General features: G+C 35.8%; 1 protein-coding gene across 1 annotated transcript in view; it reads left to right on the forward strand.

Annotated features, from left to right (window-relative positions):
• Positions 1-25,679, forward strand: part of LRP6 (LDL receptor related protein 6) — a 137,199-nt gene that overhangs the window by 81,117 nt on the left and 30,403 nt on the right. The window contains exons 8-13 of the mRNA XM_044679784.1: positions 10,328-10,544; positions 11,084-11,373; positions 14,440-14,666; positions 18,088-18,272; positions 19,426-19,752; positions 25,235-25,437. Coding sequence (XP_044535719.1) covers positions 10,328-10,544; positions 11,084-11,373; positions 14,440-14,666; positions 18,088-18,272; positions 19,426-19,752; positions 25,235-25,437 — 1,449 coding nt within the window. The remainder of the gene's footprint in view (positions 1-10,327; positions 10,545-11,083; positions 11,374-14,439; positions 14,667-18,087; positions 18,273-19,425; positions 19,753-25,234; positions 25,438-25,679) is intronic.

Consider the following 25,679-nt stretch of genomic DNA (forward strand, 5'->3'; position numbering starts at 1 on the left):
TTGACCTAAGCCAGGCAGGGCCCAAAGGAAGCAGTACTGAAGTCACAGGGAAAGCTTCTTCAAACCTGGTTCCAGCTAGGTTTGGTCAGCTCAGCTAAAGGGCCTAAGGGTGGCTTTGGGGTCTCACAGTAATCCAAGGATGGTCACAGGATGCCAAGAGCCAATTCCACCAGGTGATCCAAGGCACCCAGGTAGGGAGAGTGAGTTTGAAATGCTGTCCACCAAATCCCAAACAACTTCCCACTTGGTGCAGCTCTGTAGATCCGTTGTCAACTTGCTGAAAGCCTTCACCTCTCAGGATCCCAGGGAATCTGGATGCAGTTTTTCCCTAACTCTGAGATCTCCCAGGGTTAGCAACAGTTATGTCCAACCACTAATGGAGTCTCTCTCAGAGCACAAGCCCACTTCCTGCTCCTTCATTCCATCTTGGAATCCTCCAGCCCTTCCTGCTAGGTCCAACACTATTACTAAATTAATTGCTAAATAAACCCTCACAACATGCCCAATCTACACCTATAATCTTCAGATTCTTGCGTAAGGACTTGTAATCTTTGACAATACTTTTTAAGACTCTCTCTCTGGTAATATCTCTTGTGTCTACATAATTCACCATAAGTGGGTATATAATTTTAATAAGTTCACTAATCCATTTTAGTAAGTTCTTCTTTATGTTCTTTTTACACTATAAGCTTCTGTCATCAGCAGACTGACAAGAGACTTGAATAAGAAGTCACTAACCACCACTACTTTTTACTCTTCCTCTAGACTTTGCAGGCTAATGCTCTGATTAGCTTCTATAGTTCTAATATATCATTTTGTGGAAGATAAACATTTGCTTCCTTCCCAGAGCATTCAGTTCCCTTCTCTTCAGTAAGAACCTGTAATGTATTTTTTAGCTCCAGATATCCCTTTCCTTCCACTCTGTGATACTCGCTATTCAACTTTTAGACAAGGGTCAGTTTTCAATTGCCACTTGAGATGATGATTCTTCTTCTACCCTTTTCCCCAATTGAAGCCCTGGTTTGCTATTCTTTTAGGAATATTTCACTGTTTCTGATGCCATGGAGTGTGGAAAGGAGTTCTTTAACTTATCTTCTGGAATGAAGACACCACCTTACACTTAACAGTCATTTAGTACAGCAGAAATATAGGCATCACCTTTAGTAAAAGACATTGTAAAAGTTTATCCTGCTTCATGTACTGATTAAGTTTTCTCAGCTTTGTTTTTTTGAACTTCTTGTGGTTGTATAAATATACATGTAAGATATAAACTTTATCAGTAAACACTTCATTAAAACCAATATAGCCCTATGATTGCTTTAAAAAAAAAAGCAACCTTACCTTCCATTTGAGAATCAGTACTGTGTATTGATTTCAAGGCAGAAGAGTGGTAAGGGTTAGACAATGGGAGTTAAGTGACTTGCCCAGGGTCTCAGAACCAGGAAGGGTCTGAGGTTATATTTGAACCCAGGGCCTCTTCTCACTAGGCCTGGGTTTCATTCCACCAAGCCAACTAGCTGCCTCCGTGTAATCACCTTTTAATTACTTAAAAAAGGACCTATTAATAAATTGGCAGATGCATCCAACTTTGTTTTCTTAAACTCAACAACTCCACAGCCATAACCCATTCCCCCTTCTCTCTTTCTGTTTCTTATCGTTCATAACCAGCATGTCCTACCTTTCAGTTCAGCCCACTAATTCATTTTATTCATTCATTTATTTCTTATAGTCTTCTTCTTGAGCCTTTCTTTAGATCTTAATCTTCAGTTCTCCTAATCCTGCTCAGCCTCATGGAAGCAAGAAATAGAATTACAAATTGGTAGCAGTCTCATCAATTTAGGATATGTTTTAGCTGTGAATTCTAGTTCTGCCTGTATGATTTAGGATAGTCTGGTATGGGTATGTACTATAGAACTTTAAACTTATATAAATTTTCTGTTGGGTTAAGCTTTGCCTTCCCATGTTTTGGTAGTATAAACCTAATCAGTTTTATCAAGTGATGTATATAGATCCTAGTCTGATTTCCCTTGAAAGGACACTTAGTATTTATTCCCTTTAGTTTTGTAGGCTGGAAACAATTAGAAATGCTGCTATTTATTAGTCTTCTCCTTTCTTGAGAAGTAGAGTAATCCTATCCATTTTTCATTGGTCCTTAGTTGTTACATGTATATCTATGTAACATTTTATAATACTTGCCCAATAGTCAGGTAGTAAGTTGATAGACTTTATTCCCGTAGAATAAAAAACTGGATGCTATAACTCTTGATGCATACAGATCCAATATTGATAATGATAATGCTTCAATTTTGTTGCCTGTGGAAGAAAACAAATTCCTTTTTTTTTTCCAAAAGGGAGGTTGGAGGAAGGTCCAAGTCCTGTTATACCCTATAACAAATATGCTTTGTTAAACAAAGCATGTTCCAAAAGTCATGTCCAAAAAATGTTTTGCTTCTTTAATTTATCAACTCTATCCACCTCTAGTGGGTGGCATGTTTCCCTATCAATACTTGGGAATTGTGATTTTTCATCGACTTGATCAAAATTCTTAATTCTTTCAAAGTTATTTATCTTTAAAATGATCGTTCTGGTTCTATTTACTTCATTTAGTATCATAGTTTGTTCAATCATTCCTCTGATTGATGTCTACTTCCTTAGTTCACAGTTCTTTACTACTATAAAAAAAAGTCACTTTATAAAGACGCTTTTTCTCTTTCTCTGACTTTTTGTTGTTGTTCAGTCACGTCTGACTCTTTGTGATCTCATATGGGGTTTTCTTGATATAGTGACAAAATGGCTTTCCATTTCCTTTTCCAGTAGATTAAGACAAAGAGAGGTTAAGTGACTTGTTCAGGGTCTCAGAGGCAGTGAATGTCTGAGGCTAAATTTGAACTCAGGCCTTCCTGGCTCCAGGCTCAGCATTTTTTCCACCAATCTCCAGCTACTTGGATTTCTTTGAGGTATAAACCAGGTAATGCTCTGTTTAGTAATGTTTAGAATGATTAGACTGTTTGGACTGATTCCCAGCTCTAGTTAGAGGGAACTTTAGTGTGCCTGAATTTTAGCATCTCCTTTTTTTTGTCAATCTGATGGATATGAAGTGGAACTTCAGAGATGCTTAATTTACATTTTTTCAATTATTAGTGATTTTTTTAAATGATAAATTTCTTCTTTTAACAACAGCCTATTTTTCATATTATTTGGTTATTTATATGCTGGGGCATACCTGTTTTTTTCTCAGGAATTTGAATTAGTGGATAGACTATTAAGGAAGTCTGTAGCAGTCTAATGATTTTCTTATTGAACTAGTCTGTTGGATTTCAGTTTTATAATACTTAAATCAGTTAACAGTTTTATATGTAATTTTTTGTATTGAATCCCAAGAGACTGTATATATTCTTTACTGAATTAGAATTTGTTGCATTGAAAGTTGTTTGAAATAACTAGACCTAGTTTTATTTTTTTATCAGTGTTGATTCTTATCTTGAAATTTGTTGTTTCTTGTTTAATTGAGGAAATTCATTTTTAGGGAACCTTTTTTAGTTTGACTTTAAAAGTGAATCTTACAGACATGAATAGGCAATTTTCAGGTAAAGAAATCAAAACTGTCAATAAGCACATGAGAAAGTGTTCTAAATCTCTAATAATTAGAGAAATGCAAATCAAAACAACTCTGAGGTATCACCTCACACCTAGCAGAATGGCTAAAATGAAAGAAAGGGAGAGTAATGAATGTTGGAGGGGATGTGGCAAAATTGGGACATTAATGCATTGCTGGTGGAGCTGTGAACTGATCCAACCATTCTGGATGGCAATTTGGATCTATGCTCAAAGGGCTATAAAAGAATGCCTGCCCTTTGATCCAGCCATACCATTGTTGGGTTTGTACCCCAAAGAGATCATAGATAAACAGACTTACATGAAAATATTTATAGCTGTGCTTTTTGTGGTGGCAAAAAACTGGAAAAGGAGGGTATGCCCTTCAATTGGGGAATGGCTGAACAAATTGTGGTATATGCTGGTGATGGAATACTTTTGTGCTAAAAGGAATAATAAACTGGAGGAGTTCCAGGTGAACGGGAAAGACCTCCAGGAACTGATGCAGAGTGAAAGGAGCAGAGCCAGAAGAACATTGTACACAGAGACTGATATACTATGGTAAAATCGAATGCAATGGACTTCTGTACTAGCAGCAATGCAATGACCCAGGACAATTCTGAGGGATTTATGGAAAAGAATGCTACACACATTCAGGGGAAGAACAGCAGGAGAGGAAACACAGAAGAAAATCAACTGCTTGAATACATGGGATGATGAGGACATGATAGGGGATCGAAAGTACCACACCAATGCAACTATCAACAATTTGGAAATAGGTCTTGATTAATGACACATGTTAAAACCAATGGAAATGCATATTGGCCAGGGGAGGGGGGAGTTCGGGGGGTGAAGAGCATAAATCTTGTAACCATGTTAACTTTTCTAAAATATAAATATTAACAAATGTTTAAAATTTAAAAAAAAGTGAATCTTGATCTTGTTTCCAAAACAAGTATTATTTAATGAGTTTTCGTTCTTTACACTTTTTTGTGGTGTTCATACTCTTTATATAAAAAGAGCCTTTTACAATTAATTAGACATTAGAAAGCCAGATTTAGCTACATTAGTTGTTGAATTATGGTTGTTTTTACTAATGAATGCACAATATCATCTTTTCTCTGCTGTATTCAAAGCAGAAAATTTTTCTTATTAAATTGCCTTATAAAAGTTCTGTATATTAGTAATATTGGTAATGGGATTTAAAATGTATTCATTTTAGGGAAGTGCTATTACAGCTATTAAATAATGTATTTTATGGAATTTCCCACAAATGGGTTTTTAAAAAATATATACACTACAAATATTGGTTAAATTGAATTTACTTAAATATTACTTGGATTCTGATGTCTGACTTCTAGTGGTAGATAGGCAATGTCTTCTTTTAGGTATAGTTTTAAGTTGTATTTAATTTCTTTTTACAGTATTTCTCTTGCTTATCTGAAAGTTAGTCTGCCCAATTCAGTTTGTATCACTTGCTTGTCTGTCAAACTGTCATCTGTGTCTTGCACATTATTTAGTTTAAATTATACAGCAGTGAATTTTATTTTGGTTCTGGTTGACCCCACTGCCTTCTAGAACCTCATGGATAATTCAACTTTATCATGTAATTATGCTCAAGAAACCTGATGTAACATTTATGAGAGGTTTGCCATTGCCGCAACAAATCTAGGTGTTATGCCGTATTTATGGTTCAACTACATGTTTCCTGTTAATAGACTATTCCTACTATGACTTTTAGTCTTTGGAAATTTCTTTGATTGCATAACCCACACCACAATATAGTTAAAATAGGCAAGATTACTGTAGACATTAGCTTAAGTAGAGGGATCGACTTCTAAAGTAACACATTTTAAGTTCCTTAAGTTTAATTAAATTACTCTGAGGTAATATAAGAATTATTAACATATAGTAAATATTGTCCCAATACTTAAAATGTTATGGTAATCTCTCAGAATCAACCAAAATTCTAAATACTGAAAGACCTAGAGGAAGATGACCTTTTTTCCTTCATTTCCTTAAACAATAGAGAACTTATGATAGAACCTCATTAAAGATGGGTTGCAATCTGTAGTATGGGTGAGAGAGTAATCAAAGATTCATTGTATCATCTGGATTTAGTAAAAAATCATCTATGTTCTGATCTGCCATAAGTTTAGGTCATTAAGTCTAGGTTAGATGTAAAAATCATACAGAAACAAATACATATTAACATTCCTATTTAAACAAGCCTTAATGAGATCTCAAAACTGTTATTTAAATATTTTCTTAAAATTTTCGGGCTTGAAGGTGCTCTGGCCAAGTTTCATCTAATGTGGAAACCCCATTTTACAAAGGAGGATGCTAACTGAAAATAAATTACTTCCCAAAGTTTCACTGCTAGCCCGTGACAGTTAGGACTATAATTTAGGCATCTGACTTGTGGTTTAATGCCCTTTCTAGTCCAATATGTTGTCTGAATTAAAATTAAGAGAAACTCTTGTCATAAGAGTGGGTTGGGGTCTTAGATTCATTAAAATAAAGCAAATTAATTTAATAGCAATGCTGGAGCCAGCCATGGTGGGTGGTAGAGCATATCTCTAATCTCAACAGCCTGGAAGGCTAAAGCTGGCAGAACTTTTAAACTCTGAATATCTGAGCTTGCAGTGGGCTAAAGATGAAACGGTGTTTGTACTAAGTACAGCATCAGAATAGTGAGCCCCTAAAAGCTAGGAGTCACCTAGATTGATAGATAGATTAAAGAGAAAGGGAGAGGGAATGAGAAAGCATGGACTGATTACTGCTCTAATGGATGTTTAAAACTCTAAATTCTGATTTAAGGCTAGGCAACAGAGCTTCAGTAAAAAGCTCCAGTAGCCCACTGTTGACACCAGCCCATAGCAGCTATATCTGGAAGGCTCTATTGGTTCAAAATGACAACATTGTCTCCTTATATCTTTTCTGTGGCTTTATACTGAGTTCAAGTTCCTTCTCTAGGGGTCACATAGATGGGGCTGCCACCATAGGAATGTTCTATTTCTTAACTCTAGGGCCTGAGTCATTTCCGTGGAAAACTAAGATAATAGTGTTATTGAAATTTTGTTAGGATGTCACTTTGTGTAGATTAGATTGATGAGAATGAATATGTTTTGCATTAATGTTAGTGATGCAGGAGTACCATGAGGAGAGATCATTATTCTACCTGAGGTCCTGGTGCCTGTTCTGTGCTACTTTCATCTTTTTTCATTTTCTTGTAGTGTAGTTCTGTATACTTGGTAGTTGATCATGGGTCTCTGTATATTTTTACATCAGCAAAAAAAAAGTTCATGTCCTCTCTGTTGTCTACAAGATAAAATCTATATTCTCTTAATAAAAGCATTTCTGACCTCAATCTGCCACCAACTTATAGATTTGGCCAAGCCACCTTAATTTTTTTGTATCTCATTTTCTTTAAATAAGAATATTATACTAGATAATCTTATGTCTCCTGTAATGTTGAAGTACTGTGGTCATATGTAATTTTAGTTTTGTGCCCTTACTCTCCTAAGTAAACTTTCAGCAAGATCCAATTCATATTCTTCCTATGGGAAGTATAATAAGGGAATTAAGCAAGTAGGGTAATAAGGGAATAGTCAAAGGTAATAAACTGAGGTATAAAACTGAGGTATAAAGGGACTAAATGCAAGTAAGGTTGTAATAGGGAAATTAAGGCAAGGTAAGGCTGTAATAGAGGGTAAGGCAGGTAAGGGACTAAAGGCTAGAGGTAATAAGGGACTAAACCAGGAGAAGGTGTTAATTGGGGATAAGGCACTCTAAATGGGGGTTTGTGGATCCCTAAGGCAGTAAAGTGGATAAGGAGGATACAATAGTGGAGCAAAGGGAGAGGATGAGGTATTTTGGGCAGGCAGTTGCAGCAGGGAGATACAGACTGGGCACACAGGTTTGAGACAGAAACACTGAAGGGAAACAGACTGAGCCCTCCAGGTAGGAAGGGCACTTCTACAGACCAAGGTTAGGGCCAGCCAGAAATGGCTTGAAACTGACTAGAGGGCTTTCTAGTCAGTTTCTCAAGTTCACAAAGGAAGGGTCCAGAGGAAGTATAGGGATTACCTCTTCCTCTCAAAATGGATGTCTCCAACTCCCTCAGGACCCAGAGACAATATTATTCCTTTCTCCCCTTCTCCTTCTCTTATCAGTCAACTAATGAGTTAGCCAAATGTTTGATTAAATGACTAACAGGGTTTATTGAATTTCAGGGTTGATTGTAAAGGACCGAAGGATACAAGGTAACTCTAACAGCAGCCTGGGGAAAGCTTCAGGTGGGGGAGGGAGACAGGAATGTGAGAATGAGAAAGGACCTGCCTAACTCAGCTCTGAGAGATTTTGTTGCCTAAAAGGGTTGGATACTGTGATTCAAGAGATAATTTGTATCAAAGGAAGCCCTACTTGACTACGGGAAAATTACATCTACAAAGTTTGAAAGCTACCACCCAGATTCACCCTCCTTTAAAAAACCCACAGAAATTCAGGAAGGGAAAATGATAATTGGGGAAAAGAGAAGGTCAGGGAAATCCAAAGGAAATAGTTAAGCTAACAAATCTTAAGAGAAAAGCTGCAGAATAAAGGTCAGGCTTTCAGTCCAAAGACAGAGCACAGTTGACCCTCCTACTCTCATGGATTCTCAAGGATCAACTGCCACTAGTCAGGATTCTAAACCCTTTTCAACTGTCAAAAATTCTGCAATAAGTCTTTGCAGGGTTAATATGCACCCTTTTGCACTACTAATATCAACCCTAATGATTAAAATTCAAAGTAATGTTTCCTATCTTTTAATTCTTATAGTACTAAAACTCTTCCTCTTTTCAGCCTTTCCTGTTAGGTGAAATTGGAAGTAATCTCTACTGCCTAGTAGGTCACAAAGTGCTTATTATTTGACACTTGGCACATACTGCCTTATGTCATAAAATTCTTGTGTATTGATGTGTTTATCAACATTCCAGCTAGATTTTAACTACTTGAAGGTAGAGTGCATGGTGTGTTTAATTTCTTTTCCCAGAACCTAGCACACTACTTTGGATGTAGTGATTGAATTCACTTGAAATAACTACCCCACAGTTGTCATCTCCGCTATGAAACTCTCACAGCACTATTATCTATAGCTAAAAATGACTTGTCCTTTCTTGAACCAGTATTCATTTTTTGTTTTTACTTCTTACATACTTATTAGATTTTATTTTGGATTATGTAATTCTTTATGTCTTGCCTTCTCTATGTTGAATTGCAGATATCATCTTATTATATATTAGCACCTAGTGCAGTATTTTGCCTATGTCAGATACTTATTAAGTGAATTTAATTCATTAGTGCTGAATTGATTATTGAATCAAATTTGTTGAAGAACAAGATTTAAAACAATTTAAATGTATTACCTAATAATTGATTCTTTTTATTTAATATGAAAACAGTATTTAAATCTTAGAATGGAGAGGATAATGCTACACATATCTGCCATTTTCTAACTGCTACTACAATGTAAATGACCTATTAAAAAACAAAATAAAACAACAAAACCCTTACCTTTCTTCTTAAAATCAATACTGTGTATTGGTTCAGCTAACTACACTTTATGATTTTTCATTTATTTTGCCCATAGCGTGGATACTTTTATTAATCAAATATAATTGAATTAAATATAATTCAGAGAAGTAAAGGTAATTAGTCATCAGTCTGGAGCATTTCAGTAAGATGATGCTATAACCTTTTTTCTAGGTAGGTTGAGAAGAATGGGAACTATGCCCAAAGGGCTATAAAACTGTGCATACTGTTTGATCCAATAATAACATTATTAAGTCTGTACTCCAAAAAAAAATTTTTTTTTAAACCCTTACCTTCCATCTTGGAGTCAATACTGTGTATTGGTTCCAAGACAGAAGAGTGTTAAGGGTAGGCAATAGGGGTCAAGTGACTTGCCCAGGGTCACACAGCTGGGAGGTGTCTAAGGCCAGATTTGAATCTAGGACCTCTTGTCTCTAGGCCTGGCTCTCAACCCACTGAGCTACCCAGCTGCTCCCTCCAAAATTTTTTTTTAAAAAGGTAAAAAACCTTTTTGTAAAAACATTTATAGCAACTCCTTTTTCTGCTGGAAAGAATTGGAAATTGAGGGATGTCCATTCTTTGGGAAATGGCCGAACAAGTGTCAAATGATTTTATGGAATGTGCTTCTTACTGCCACAGGAGTGGGTTAAATTAGGTGAGTCATATGATCAGATCTTTATTTAAGGAAGAATGTTATATAGTTAAGAATAGGATGGACTAGAGTGAAGGAAGGAAGGTGAAGCAAGGGAAAGCAATTACAATGTAGTTTCAGCTATCTAGTTTTCACCTGAAATGGATTGTGGTAGAGTATATCATTCATGGTAGGTGTTGTGGGTGATTTGATTTACTCTAGTAATCCCTATCCTTGCATTTGGAAGAAAGAAATGAAGAGAGCACCTGAGAAGTTTTATGGTTTGGATTGAGCCCTCTACAAATGCTTTCTGCCTCAGTCAAGTAATTGGCTAGGGAGAAGAGGGATTTGGGGATTTGAAGAAGGAAAAGAGCTATAATAGTTGCTCTGGAAAATAAAAACAGGAAATCAAGTGTGGATTAAAAATAAAAACCTGAACTAAATTATTTTGTTTGTATTATCTTCTTCATATAATAGGTAAATTTTTTCTTCCCCTTTTCTTCCCTTCCTCCTGATACCAATCCAAAGGTTATGAATGCAGATGGTACTGGAAGAAGAGTGTTGGTAGAAGACAAGATTCCCCACATTTTTGGGTTCACCTTGCTTGGAGACTATGTCTATTGGACCGACTGGCAAAGACGTAGTATTGAACGGGTGCACAAACGAAGTGCTGAAAGGGAAATCATCATAGATCAGCTTCCCGATCTTATGGGCCTAAAAGCCACAAATGTTCATCACATCATTGGTGAGTAGGTCAAAACTTAATAATGTTAGGAAAGAAAAGAAGGAAGAAGAGAAGAAATAAGAGTAACAGAAGTTTATGGAGCAGCTTTTTTTTTGAGTAATCAAAATAGATGATTAATGTTTTGGTACTTTCCACATTTTCCTCAAGGACAAAACAGAAAACAACAACAACAAGCAACTTAAGGAATTTGGAGTTATAGGCATGACCTGTTGACCCTTTTAATAGGACTTAATTCTCTGATTACAAAATTTAAATCTGGGTGGCTTTGTTTTAGAGGGATACCTCTCTACTAAAAACATTCAATATAATGCAGAATATTTGGAACTTAAACAAGTTCCAAAGTTAGGTGTGAAGGAAAAAATTTCATAATGAAGTTTTATTTCTCTACTAGTCTATGAATACTGCTTGTCTGGGCATGGAAGAGAATATACATATGGCTTTGTGCATCAAAATATTTAGCAATCTTAAAATGACTGGCACCCAAAGTCATGTTGCTTTGTGTCTATGTTTTTTCCTGTCTTTAAATAATTTACTTTTAGGTTCCAACCCATGTGCTAATGAAAATGGAGGATGTAGCCATCTTTGCCTCTATAGACCTCAGGGACTCCGCTGTGCCTGCCCCATTGGTTTTGAGCTTATCAGTGACATGAAGACCTGCATAGTTCCAGAAGCTTTCCTCTTGTTTTCTCGGAGAGCAGACATAAGGCGCATCTCTTTAGAAACGAACAACAACAATGTGGCCATCCCGCTCACTGGTGTGAAAGAAGCTTCTGCTTTAGATTTTGATGTAACAGACAATCGTATTTACTGGACTGATATTTCTCTGAAGGTAAAGGGGATTAGAGTGATTAAAGCATGAAAGCTGGAATAAAAGGAATGGGAAGGGTAGTTTTACATTTAATTTTAGGGTTAAAAATGATCATATATATGTGTAATTGGGAAAAATAAAATATTACTAAATTTAAAAAGAAACAAAGGAAATAAATTATAGACCATTTGATTCAAAACTAACTTTTAGAATTTTCTATCTCTGCAATATATTGTTCCTGCTATTTTTTTTAACATTTATTAATATTCATTTTTAACATGGTTACATGATTCATGCTCCACCTTTCCCCTTCAACCCCCCCTCCTGTACCCCCCCACCCATGGCCGATGCGCATTTCCACTAGTTTTGTCATGTGTCCTTGATCAAGACCAATTTCCAAATTGTTGGTAGTTGCATTGGTGTGGGAGTTTCGAGTCCACACCCTCAATCATGTCCACCCCGACCCATTGTTCCTGCTATTTTTGACCAAAAAGTACTGATTTATTATTGACTTGTGTCTCCTGTTTGAGGAAGCTTCCTAGAAGTTGATTGACTGCCCTAGTGTAAAGATGAAATGTAAAATTTTCATAAAATTTGAAGACAATTGAAACACTGTTCATCCTTTCTTGGAATGGTGAAGGCACTGGTAGAAGAAGGAATTTGGAGAAGAAATGAAATCTAAAAAATATCATCCTTTTGGGGGGCCCTAAAGATTTATGTTTATTTTATTGGTCTGAGAATACAAATATGGTCTATAAACCTAATTTTATTGACAACATTTCAGTAGTTTAATTAGAGCTATAAAAGGGAAAGAAAGCAAGAAAAATTATATATTTTCCTCCACAAATTTTTGGGGATCATTCTTTTTCCCCTTTCAGATTTTCACTAAACAAGGTGTTACAGCCTTTGACTCTTCACACTCTTTCCCCTTTTGTACACTGGTATTTTTTTTTTTTTTCAGTGAACCCAAAGCATCAGCCTTAGTTATGTTGTTGATGGAGTCTTTATTTACCATGGTAGATGTTGGGCTGCCAAACATAGAACTAGGGTAGATAATGATTAACACTGCCCTTCTAAATATTCTTTTTTTCCTCTTCTCTTCTTAAGATTTCCTTTTTTCCTTCTTTATTTTTCTCACTGGCCTAACTGTAGTGCCCATAGACATTAGGCCATGTGAAACAGTGGAAAAATTGACTGGTTTTGGAGTTAGAATATATTGATTCAAATTCTGGCTATGTTATTTGACTATCTTTGTGACTGAGTCTTTTTGAATTCCTTGATCCTGAACTTCCTCATTTGTAAAATGAGGAAGTTCCATTTGATGGCTGTTAAGGGTCCCCTTTTAGCTCACAATCAGTCTATGATCTCCGAAAGTTGTACTAAGGATTTAAAAGGTTGCTGAACCCATGGTTAGACTACCACTGGGTAGTGAGAGTGAGGTGTGATCCATGTAGCAGTCTAAGGTGCAACTGTGATATTGTAGAAAGAATCACTGAAACTCTGGGTTTGAAACCCAGCTCTGGTACTTAATATATTTGTGACCAAATTATGGGCAAGTCACTTAACCTTTTTGGATTTCAACTGACTTCTATAAAATGAGAAGTTTAAGTGATTTTTAAAGTGTCTTCCAGCTTTTACATCTTGTCGTGCCAAATATTTTTTGTTTCCAAAAGTTCAAGTAAATTTTTGTTTTTCACCTTTTGATCTAGAACTCTCCCAGGACTCTCATGGTTACTGTGTAATTTACTAGCTTTTTTCTCTTTTCTAGCCACTATTTTTAGCTTTACTCAATTTTATTAAATGTGCTTGACTTTCTTCTTTCCTAAGAAAATAGTCCAGTAACATCATATATACTCTTCAACCTGAGCAGAAGTTTAAGAGCTGAAAGTTTGGTGTCTATTGTTGATAAAGAAATTTAAATAGTTTGTTAGTCTTTTAAGATGCTGGGCTAGTAAATATTATTTTTTTAAAACCATAACTTCCATTTTAGAATCAATACTATGTATTGGTTCTAAGGCAGAAGAGCAGTAAGGGCTAAGCAATGGGAGTTAAGCAACTTGCCCAGGGTTACAGCTAGGAAGTATCTCTAGGCCTGGCTCTCAATCCACTGAGTCACCTTGCTGTTCCTGCTAGTAAATTATTTTATTTAAAAAAACTTTTTTTTTTATATCCTACAATTGCAATTACTGGTTTTAAGAAATGGAGTAGAAGGGCTTTTAAACTAACTGGATAGAAACATTATTCACACTCATTCCCAGATGAAGGGAGGGGTTGGGGTGGGAGGAAGAGAAGGAGGTATCATAGAAATGGGTCAGAATACTTGAAGAAACTTTGCTTCTTTTTGCTAGATGTTCTTGACTTGTTTCATGAGGGCTTGTGTAAATTCTATTGTATTCAGAATAGCTTATACTGATTCTGTTATGTGATGATAGTTTTCATCAGAGAATGTATGGTATTTAAAGCTAGTGACTATATAGTGTTCATTATACCTTACTCAGTTTCAGTTTAAGTAATTCACTTCAGTGATCTCTACAACTGTTGAAATACAACAGTTAGTGACAGAAGAATTTGAAGCTGAGGTGGAACTAGAAAGGAGTGTATACACACATAGACAAGGTAGGATTGAAGGAGGCAGGCTGCTGTGTTTAAAGATGTTAAAGGTATATCAAACCAATATGTTTAGAAAGCTGAGTCTACATTGTAGCTATCCAAAAATTTTAATTACATGTTTTTCTACTTGATGAACAAAAATATTTTTTAAATAAAGGTTATTTACTATATCAATCCGGACATCTCGCATTTTGGTTCTTAAAAATGCCGAAGTTCTCTTCTAAATTGACAGAAAATTCTGAAGGTCATTGCTATATTTTTAGTATTTACAAGTTCCATTCAGTCACCTAAACTTATTTCTAAAATAAAAAACCATGAAATATTTTCACTGCTTTTGAACTGTATAGGATTTTGTTTTGTTTTTGCTTTTAAAAAATCCTTTCCCCCAAACTCCTCCTAATTTATTCTTCTATATAATATTTTGTTCATAAATTTTATGTTATTATTTGCTTGTCTTATCTGTCTCTGTTTCCATAGACTATCAGCAGAGCATTTATGAATGGCAGTTCACTGGAGCATGTGGTGGAATTTGGCTTGGATTATCCAGAAGGCATGGCTGTAGACTGGCTAGGGAAGAATTTATACTGGGCAGACACTGGAACAAATCGTATCGAAGTATCAAAGTTGGATGGGCAGCATCGTCAGGTTCTGGTGTGGAAGGACCTAGATAGCCCCAGAGCTCTTGCATTAGACCCTGCTGAAGGGTAAACTTAATTTTACCTTTGTAGTTTTTGTAGCTACGTAGGATTGTTTTCTGAAGGGCACAATTGGATGGCACTGATCAGCCTTGAATACATAATTTTGGAGGGGATATAATCAGATAATCATGGATAGAATCTTGATATCCTAGTAATATTTGTTAAAGATGTTATTCCTAAATGAAAATCTGGTGAAAGATTTTATTTTAAAACCATTATTTTCGGGGCAGCTGGGTAGCTCAGTGGAGTAAGAGTCAGGCCTAGAGACGGGAGATCCTAGGTTCAAACCCGGCTTCAGCCACTTCCCAGCTGTGTGACCCTGGGCAAGTCACTTGACCCCCATTGCCCACCCTTACCACTCTTCCACCTATGAAACAATACACCGAAGTACAAGGGTTTAAAAAAAACCAAAACATTATTTTCAGTCATCAGTGATTTAGAATTGATAATAATGGGCAGAGTGTACCTTTGCATTGTTAGAAGAAGGAAGCTATTTAAGCAAATTAATAAGGCAAAGAAGATTAATAGAATAATTATATTCCTAAAATGAATTATTTTAAGTACTCTGGAGCCATATGCTTATGTACCAAAGGGTTGTGCTCATAAAAAAATACTATCGGGAAATTAATTTCATATTAGACAACATTTATACTCAGAAGTAATAAAGCTACATTAAAAATATTCTATGATTTAGACTTTTGACTAATTCAGACTGTATATCATATCAGTGAGATTTTACTGTTGTCACAAAATCAAAGAAATTTATATGTTACAGTGAAACCTGCTCATTAATAAGGGTAGCATTTGGTCTATTGTCTATAGCAGCAATTCTCAAAGTAGAGTTTAGGGACCTGTGGGAGTCTATGGGACCCTTTCAAGGGATCTAGTCTATGAGATCAAAACAATTTTTATAATGGTACTATTTAAATTTCTAAAATGCTAAATATTGATAGATATAACCCATATAAACCAAAGTTCTTAGAAGAGGTTCTCCAAAAGTTCTGGGAGTATAAAGGAGGCTCAAGAGCAAAAAGTTTGGGAACTACTGAATTGCAGGCATTGCTCTTTAAAATCACCAGCTAGGAAAACTCAAAATTACTTATGATATTTAATAAAATTCAAATATTTAGATAACAAATATATCTACCACATTTGAAATTATAGTAGATGATTTCATGTTACTTACTCAACCTCCTCTCTGATTAGCTGTAATCAGGTTAGGCCATGTTCAGAGTCAGCATTCCTGATACTATCATGTAGCATTAAGGTGTAATGGTGATATTGCCTCCTAGCATTAACTGTTGGGCAAATTTAGAATTTATGACCAAGAACACTGGTATGGGTCACTACTAGCAAGTGTCAGCTTTGGCTCACACACATTTTGACTCCCAAAGGGTATGCTCATACCCATCACCTGACAAGTGCTACTTGCATAAAGTCTGAAAACACTGGCATTCGTAGGACTATATGGTTATGTCTTTAATAACTGGAAGGAACCTTAGTGACAGTCTAGTCGAGGTCCCTAATTTTATAGAGTAGGAAACTGAGGCCAAGGAACATTGAAATGATTTACCCAAAGTCTCATAGGTAGGTTCAGATCCTACATTAATTCTTTAGTATATGAAAGCTTGCTTATATGTCTCAGTTCTTCATATACACCAGCTATCAATTGTTGTAGTGCTCATAGATGCATTTTCAGTCCCAAGCCACGGATATAGATTAGCTGACAGCTGGCATAGGAGAATTCTAAACTAGTTCTGGTTTGTTGAGTGCTTCTAGCTAGCATTGTACTGATTTTCTTAAAAGAAAAATTTGGCAGAGGTTAGGATACATATTCTAATTCCTTTCATTATCTTTATAACATTCAAATCTCTTAAACTTTGTGTCTCAGTTTTCTCATTTATAAAATACTTTTCCTACTTACATCACAGGGTTGTTGTGAGAATAAAGTAAAATAATGGGAAATAATTTTGTAAAAAAAGCTATTTTATTATAATTATGAGGCTGTCTACTTCTAACCAGTTGAGATAAAGAAAAAGGGCATGAACAAGTGCCATTGAATTTTAATGGAAAATAACTGTTAAATGGCCAGGCATATTTTTGAAATCATAAAATAACATATTTGGAGGGAGCCTCAGAGGCCACAGTCCTAACTGTATCTGAACAAGAATTCTTTTCTACAAGAAATCTGATAATTCAGGCCTTTGCTTGAAGATTTCTGGTGAGGGAAAACCCATTTTCTCCATTCTACTTTTGGATCACTCTAATTTTTTTGGAAGTTTTAATTATATTAAGCTGAAATCTGCTTTTCTTTAACTTCATTTCAATCTCATCCTTCATCTCCTTTTAGATATTTGAAGAGCACTGTCATGTCCCTCTTTTGTATTCTTTTCTCCAGGCTAAAAGTCTCCATTTCCTTCAACTAAGCCTCATAAGGCATGATGTCCAGGCCCTTCATTTCACTATTCCATTCTTGTTTCTCAGCATTATTCTGAGAAGACAATTCCAAGATTAAGAAATAAAATAGTATTTCTACCTTTGGCTCTGCATTTAAGTAGTAGTTTCTTGAATACTATTAAGCAAGATGCCTAGAGTTATATCTGTTACTGTAAATTTTGTGAAGAGATACTTGCTAAGTGAAACCAGACTAAGATCATTAGCTATATTAAGAAGTTCTCAGCTCAAATAATTTTCTTTTATTACTTTTTTTAATCTAGGAATTGGGCAGTTTTTCCAGAAGGAAAAAAACCCACAACATATATCTCATCGATTTGTCCACATTGCTTTTGAACCAATGAATCACTGCATTTTCCTTCTATCTTAATGACAGAGGATCAGAATGAACTGTTAATAATTTTTCTGTCAGTTTCTTGAGATGAGCAGAGAAGAAAAATTATATTTTAGGTAGTGAGATGCCATAGCATAGCATTTCCTTTATTAAAAATGCAAGAAAAATAGCATTTAGATTAATATAAGAAAGATCTGGAACAAGTAGAATACTTTAATTTCTTAAAATTCTTCAGTGACCTTGCTCACTTTTAAACTTATTGGATCTTTTTTATGAACAGGGCTAGATTTTAATCCACTGCTATTAATTATAAGCTTTGCAAATAAAGATTCATTATATACCAAATACTACATGTAGTAGGAAATGTAAGGGTTGAGTTCTGAGACTTTTGAAACAAATGATATTAGAAATGTTATAAGAAAAGCTGACTTACTTCCCTTCTAGCATTTAAGAAAATAATATTTAGTTGAGGGTGCTATAAAGAAAATTAAAGAGTTATTTGTAGCCATAATTTTTGCCCCCCCCCAATATTGTGCTGTTCAGATTTTTGAAGTTTGTATACTTATTTATAGGATATTTCCTGTTCTTTTCTTGATCAAAAATGAAAAATGTAAAATAATCAATATTTTTTAAATTTAGGTTTATGTACTGGACTGAATGGGGTGGAAAACCCAAGATAGATAGGGCTGCCATGGATGGAAGTGAACGAACTACGTTAGTTCCAAATGTAGGACGGGCAAATGGCTTAACTATTGATTATGCTAAAAGAAGACTCTACTGGACAGACCTGGATACCAACTTAATAGAATCTTCAAATATGCTAGGTAAGGTGTTAATTCAAATTGAGACATTTAAGGAATGGGTTATTATTGATGTTTTGTATATAAAGTTAGGTTGAGGTGACTTAAATGTTATTATCTATGATAATTATATGTCTATATATGTGACATGTAGATTTGCTGCTATATATGAACAATTGAAATTTGTATCTGCTTTCTAATCTCCTTAAACTGGACCAGGGGGAAGGATATATGCAATAAGCTTCTTGTTCTATGTTTTCTCTTTGGATTCTTTTTCTTCGTCTCTTTTACAGTGTTCTTTTTATCTCAGAGAAATATTTTTTAAAAAATAGACATGGGACAGGGTAATGAGAAAAGAGAAGCCTATGGTATAAAAATAGAAACTCTCCCAGAATTAATCTTTGGTGATGATGATGATAGTTCTTATATAATGCTTAAGATTTGTAGTACATTTCACAAATATCTCATTTGAAGAAGATATGATGAAACATTGTTTGGATGTAGGGAAGCTGAGAATATAAGTTTTCTGTTCACCTTCAGTGTAAACAATTTTGAAGTTAAATTATTAAGTTGTGGTTCTTTACATAAAGCTCAATGATAGTCACTTATTATATATACATCAAATACCACTAACAAAAATCCCATGGTACTGTCCACATTCTTCTATAGTAAAGGAATTTTGTTTTCCTTAAGATTGTTTGAAAAAAAGTTAACTAAATATTTGTCTGCACACCTTTTTGGAACTATATAACTAATTTGTTTTAACAAAGGTTAACCTGTAGATAGTCCTAAAATTACCTCTTTTGTTACCTAGAACAATAACAATAAAAACAGGCTTTTTTTTTTTTTATGGACAGAAAAAAGGTAATAAAAACTACCAGAAAAGTAGCCTTTCTTTATTAGGAAGAATTAATAATGCTATCAAAATATGTTTCCAGAAGTTGAAACAAATCTGACTTGGCAGCAATGTCATTCTGAGACATAAGGCCAGAAAACACAATGCAGAGATTAGCCTGATTTTAGAATTATTTCCAAAATAGTTACAATCTTCTTAATTGCTTACAAATGTAATTTATTCATGTATTACAAAATGTTTTTGTTCTGCCAGCAAGACATTTTTATCCCTTCATATTTCATCCTCTTTATCCTTACCCCTCTATTGCCTTTCTCAAAATAGGCCTGAATCGTGAAGTTATAGCAGATGATTTGCCTCATCCTTTTGGCTTGACTCAGTACCAGGATTATATCTACTGGACAGACTGGAGCCGACGTAGCATTGAACGTGCCAATAAAACCAGTGGCCAAAACCGAACCATCATACAGGGTCATTTGGATTACGTGATGGACATCCTAGTCTTTCACTCTTCTCGGCAAGCAGGATGGAATGAATGTGCTTCCAGCAATGGGCACTGCTCCCATCTCTGCTTGGCTGTGCCAGTTGGTGGTTTTGTTTGTGGATGTCCAGCCCACTACTCACTGAATAATGACAACAGGACTTGCAGTGGTAAGCTGTAATTCTCTAAGAACAAGTTAGAGTTTGAGGAAAAAGCAAGAATTTGAAAACACTATGGATGCCCTTTCTGCAGTAAAAAATATGAAAGACCAAAGATGATATTTACTGGAAAGAGAAGAGGGTTACTAAAACAATTTTTTGTTACTGTTATCTTGGTAGTAATAATATTTAATGATGTGGCAAAATATTAACCCTTTTTAATTTGGCATTGTGTTTAACTAAAATGTATTAGATCCGAAAGTGAGAGAAAATAAATATAGCCAATTTTTGTTTTCTCCTAATTGAAATTAAAAGAGGCACAAATACAAAATCAGTAGTCCTCAGGGCTTTCTATTTAATAGTTATGCACATAGAAATGTGCACCTAAATTTTTAGCTTCTCATGCATAGTGGTGAGGGTACTAGTAATCAGATGTAGTAGGTAGGAAAACATAAGAATGGGAGAAAGTCGGCAGATTTACCAAAGAGAATAGAGTCACAGAAATATTAGATAAAATTAATTCTTTGGAATGATTTTAATCTATCTCTTTGAAAGAACCCAAGGTTTCAATTTTTTTAACCATAAAAGAAGTAGACATTTTCCCTCCTATTATAGTGGGAATAGAGAACAGATAATCCAAAAGAAGAATGCACTTTTCATTTCCTTTGCCCAGCAGAGACTTGATAATGTCATGATGTAGAAATTATCTGTATTACTGTAGGTAGATGAGACTTAACATAGGATTCAGGGAGTCACAGAATCTTAAAGTAGAATGGACTTCAGAGGCCATGTCGTCCAAACATAAGCCAGAATCTCTTCTATACTGTTCCAAACAAGTGATTAGCCTTTGTTAGAAAAACTCAGATGACAGAAAACTCTCTTGAAGCAGATCATGCCACTTAGATATCTCAAACCTAAACCTGTACCTGGTACATAACAAGCACTTAATATGTGTTTTTCCAGTCATTTACTGGTCTGTATGGTTCACTTATTTAGCTAATTCTGCCTCTACTACTCATTGCCAAAGACAGTGAAACTAATCCTTCATCCAAAAGATATAATTGTCTGTTAATACTTGAAAAACAGCTCTCATCTCTCACTTTCTCCTTTTAGCACCCCTTCCCCCTCCTTTAGTCCAGTCATTTCTTTTTTAAGTTAAATCATTATGGTTCCTTCAACTGATTCTCATATTAGCAGGGTCTTAAGCCCCTTACAATCTTAATTACCTTTCTCTAAAGACTTTAACTTGTAAGTGGCTTTCTTAAAATATGGTGTCCAGAAATAAACATGGTATTATTCCATATGTACTATGACTAGGAAAATGTAAAATGGAACTATCTCCCCATTCTCCTGGAATCTATATATCTCTTGCTGTAATCTAAAATTAAGAGAGAAAGGAAGGGAATAAACATTTATATAGTGCTTACTATGTACCAGTGACTATGCTAAATGCTTTATAAGCACTATTTCCTTTGATATCCAAACAGCCTTCTGATCTAGGTGCTCTATTTTATAGTTGAGACAACTGAAGCAAACAGAGGTTAAGTGCTTTGCCCAGAGTCACACAAGTAGTAATTGTCTGAGGTCAGATTTGAACTTAGCTCTTAACTCCAACCCCATATTCCCATAAGCTACCTACATTATATTTTTTGGCTGCCATAGAACACTATTGATTCATATTCAGCTTGCAGTCTACTGAAACCTGCAGACATTTTAAAATAAACTGTTGCCTAACCATATATGAAAGGAAAGAACAATGGAGTTGTCAGAGGACCCGATCTGCATCTGGATGTTGACTCTAGCATTTACTTCCTATGTGAACTTGGGCAAAATCCCTTGTTTTTATCAAGACTCAGTTCATATCCACCTTCTGCTGAAGGGCTTTGGTGGTCTCCCCACTTTTCCCTTTTTAGATTATCATCTGTCTTTTGTACCTACCTTTTATGTACCTGGTTATTTACATATTATTTCCCTCATTAGAATTCAGGGTATTTGGGGGAGCAGCTGGGTAGTTCAGTGGATTGAAGGGAGATCCTGGGTTTAAATCTGGCCTCAGACACTTCCCAGCCATGTGACCCTGGGCAAGTCACTTGACCCCCATTGTCTAGCCCTTACTACTCTTCTGCCTTGGAGCCAATATACAGTATTGAATACAAGATGGAAGGTAAGGTTAAAAAAAAAAAGAATTCAGGTTATTTGGAGGCTGTTTTTGCCTTTCCTTATACATGGTATGCTATGACTGCATACACATACCTGTGTGTGTGTGTGTGTGTGTGTGTGTGTGTGTGTGTGTGTGTGTGACATTCAATTAAAAAAATCCAAGAGACTTGAGATATAGCTCAGGAGAGAGACTAGGGTTAGATATAGAGATCTTGTCATCGTCTATATAGAGATGATAGATTGAACTTTTGGGAGCTGATGAGAACCTCAAGTAAGATGGTGTGGATCGAAAAGAAGGCTCTGGACAGAGCTTGGGGGTGGAGAGCTTAGTAGATGTGACATGGTTGTAAATCAAGGAGTCTGAGTTAGGAGTGGTGAAATCAAGAGAACATTGTCATGAAAACTTGAGAGGAGATCATCCAGGAGAAGGAATTCAGTGCTGCCAACATATCAAAAAGAACAAGGATTGAGAAAAGACCATTCAAGCTGGCAATTAAATGATTTTTGATAGCTTTGGGGAAAGCAGTTCTATTGAATGTTGAAATCAGAAGCCAAATTGGCTTTGGGGATGGGCAGGGGGTGAAGGAAGATGTGGGCTTCAGAAGGGAGTATACATAACTTTCTCAAGTTTAGCCACCAAGGGGTGCAAAGGTCTAAGACAAGAGCTTATAAAAACATCAGGTAGGGCTTTTTAAAGACATTGGAAACATGAGCACGTTTTGAGGCATGAGAAGGAGCCAGAAGAAAAAGAGGTTGAAGATGAGAATGTGAGAGGGATAGTAGAGGCAATGTATTAGAGAAATTGAGGGGGAAGATGAGATCAAGGGTGAATGAGGAGGAAAGCTTGGCTTGGGAAGGAGAAGGGTAACTTCTCTGAAGTGAGTGAAGATTGAGACACTAGTCAAATGTCTGATTAATGTGAAATGAGCAGGAGGGAATAAAGGGGCCTCTCGGTGAGTGGCCTGTTTTTTCATTTAAGGATGAGGTGATGTCTTTAGGTCATGAATAATATAGCCCTACTGTAAGCTGTTTCTACAGTGTTCACCTGATCTACTAATTTAGTAACTTAAAAGGAAATGAGGTCACTCTGGTATAATTTATTCATGATCTAAATCTTAGTAATTATTGCTTCCTTTTGCAGATATTCACAGATCATCCCTTTAATAAAGTGTTTTAGAATTTTGCCAGATTGGAATTCAGGCATCCTGACCTGAATTTTATAGACTACATTCTGTCTCTCCTTCTACTTTTTGGGGGGGAAGCAGGAAGAGATGACAGGGGAAATTGAAACATTTCCCCCTACCCAATCCTGTGGTATTTTTCTGTTCTTCATGTTCTTTTGAACTTCATTATCAGTGGCTTATCAGTCACTTCTGCCAGTTCTTACAGTAACCTGATTTGTGTGAGTCTGGTCACCACTGATTTAGGGTAGCTTGCTCTTTGCTAATTTCACGTTTTGATTCCCTATTGATCATTTTTATTCTGTCTGTTCTAGTCAAAGATCAGAACCAAGGCAGCATTGTCTATAAAAACCCATATAGGATAGGATTACCAGGCACAATGGGGTCATTCTGCAGAGAGGTCAAGAAGAGTAAGGATTGATAAACTTGTTTAGATTGTTTTTATCTGAGGTTCTTCCCAGGTCTCTGATTTTGGACAAATACCATAAGATCTTCTGTGTCTGTTTTTCATCTTATCAAATGAGGGAGTTGGATTAGGTGAGCTCTGAAGTTCCTTCTTGTTTTGAAAATGCTTTTATTCTTTGATTTGATAGAAAACTTCAGTCAAAATCAGAAGCAGCAATGCAGTTTAGATTCAGGAGATCTAAGTTTAAATTCTGCCTTACATTATTACTGGCTGTGTGATAATGGGCAAGTCATTTAACTCAGAGTCTGAATTTCCTCATCTCTAAAAGGATTATTGTAATATTTGTTCTCCCTACTGTAGGGGTATGGGGTATAAAACTAGACCTGAAAGGGAGATTGGAAACCATAGTGTTGGACCCTTTCCTTTCATAGGTGAGAAAGCAGATCTAGGGAGTTAAATGCCTTGCTGAAGTTCAAACAACGTAATAAGCAGTAGAAGAAGGATTTGAATCCCCAAACCTCTGACTCTAGGGTTAATGCTTACAGGGTTGTTGCGAATAGAGTGTTTCATATATCTTAAAGTACCATATAACCCCAAATAGAAACCATACCAACCACAATTATTACTATCTTTATTATAGCTAATATTTGTAGTTTAATTCAATGCTTAATTGAAGGACTAAATAAGATTTAGAGTGGGAAGGACCGTATACATTGCCAAGTAGAACCTATTTATTTTATAGATGAGCAATCTGAGGTTGTAACTTGCCCAAAGGATTTTAACCCAGATCCTTTGACTCTAATATTATACAAATCCAAATGTGATAAGGGAAAACTGGTTCAAATGTCAAATTCCTTTGACTACCCCAGTGGGGAAGACAGAGAAAGACAGCAGAGCTAGAAAAAGGATTATATCAGTATCAGAGCCCGGATTTTTCTGAGAGGGACAAGATGAAAGGCATCCATACTCTTCCAAGGAATAGACACTCAGTCATGACATCAGATATTACTGTTAGTGAGGCAAAATATTAGACTGTTTAGGAACAAAATACAAAATACAGTTATTCCTTTTTCATATTTTTTTCTTTTTTTTTTAAAACCTTAACTTTTGTGTATTGGCTCTTAGGTGGAAGAGTAGTAAGGGTGGGCAATGGGGGTCAAGTGACTTGCCCAGGGTCACACAGCTGGGAAGTGTCTGAGGCCGGATTTGAACCTAGGACCTCCCGTCTCTAGGCCTGACTCAATCTACTGAGCTACCCAGCTGCCCCTATTTTCACATTTTTATTAGAATTTATTGATAACATGGAGTTAAGTGACTTGCCTAAGGTCACACATCTAGTTTGTGGCAGAGTCAGGAATATAATTTAAGTTTTTTGTCAGTTTGATCATCTCGAAACTGTTTTTAGTATATATTAATGGACCCCCACCCCACATCCACTTAAAATGATCCTAGAGTTCATAAAGAATGAACATTTTTGTAAATTTTATCAGAGATCCTTATGGACCTGCTTAAGTCCTGATCACACTAAGTGTTAACTCTTGAACAATTTGTCCTATGCTTCAACTTTTGCTTCTCTTCCTAGTGCACACAAATAATGGAAAGATTCCAAAATTCACTTGCCACCTCCCTGTTCCCCCTTCTCTGGAACTGGTGAAAATTTACACAGTATGACATTTTTAATAGTACTTAAATTGACCTCATTCTTCTAGTGAAATATAGTTTTTTTCCATTCTTTTCTTTTTTTAAGCTCCTACCACTTTCCTGCTCTTCAGTCAAAAGAATGCCATCAACCGCATGGTGATTGATGAGCAACAGAGTCCTGATATCATCCTCCCTATTCACAGCCTGCGGAATGTTCGAGCCATTGACTATGACCCTTTGGACAAACAACTTTATTGGATTGACTCACGACAAAATATGATCCGAAAGGCACAAGAAGATGGTAGCCAGGTAATTAAAGAACTTGGCTCAAAATTTATCGCCTCCTGAAAGTGTGTTCCCCCTTTAACCATATCTGCTAACCATCCATACCATCTATTACATGAAGATGACTTTTTGTTCCCTCCCTCCTCTCCCTTCTCCTGACTTTGTATATGTGTGTACACATATACTTACAGATATGTTCATTTCTCTATTCTTAATTCTACTTATTTCATTACTTAACCCAGATGAAAGAAAGTTCTCTAGCTAGA

The sequence above is a fragment of the Gracilinanus agilis genome, chromosome 5 (assembly GCF_016433145.1).
Source record: "Gracilinanus agilis isolate LMUSP501 chromosome 5, AgileGrace, whole genome shotgun sequence".
NCBI classification, from domain to species: Eukaryota; Metazoa; Chordata; class Mammalia; order Didelphimorphia; family Didelphidae; genus Gracilinanus; species Gracilinanus agilis.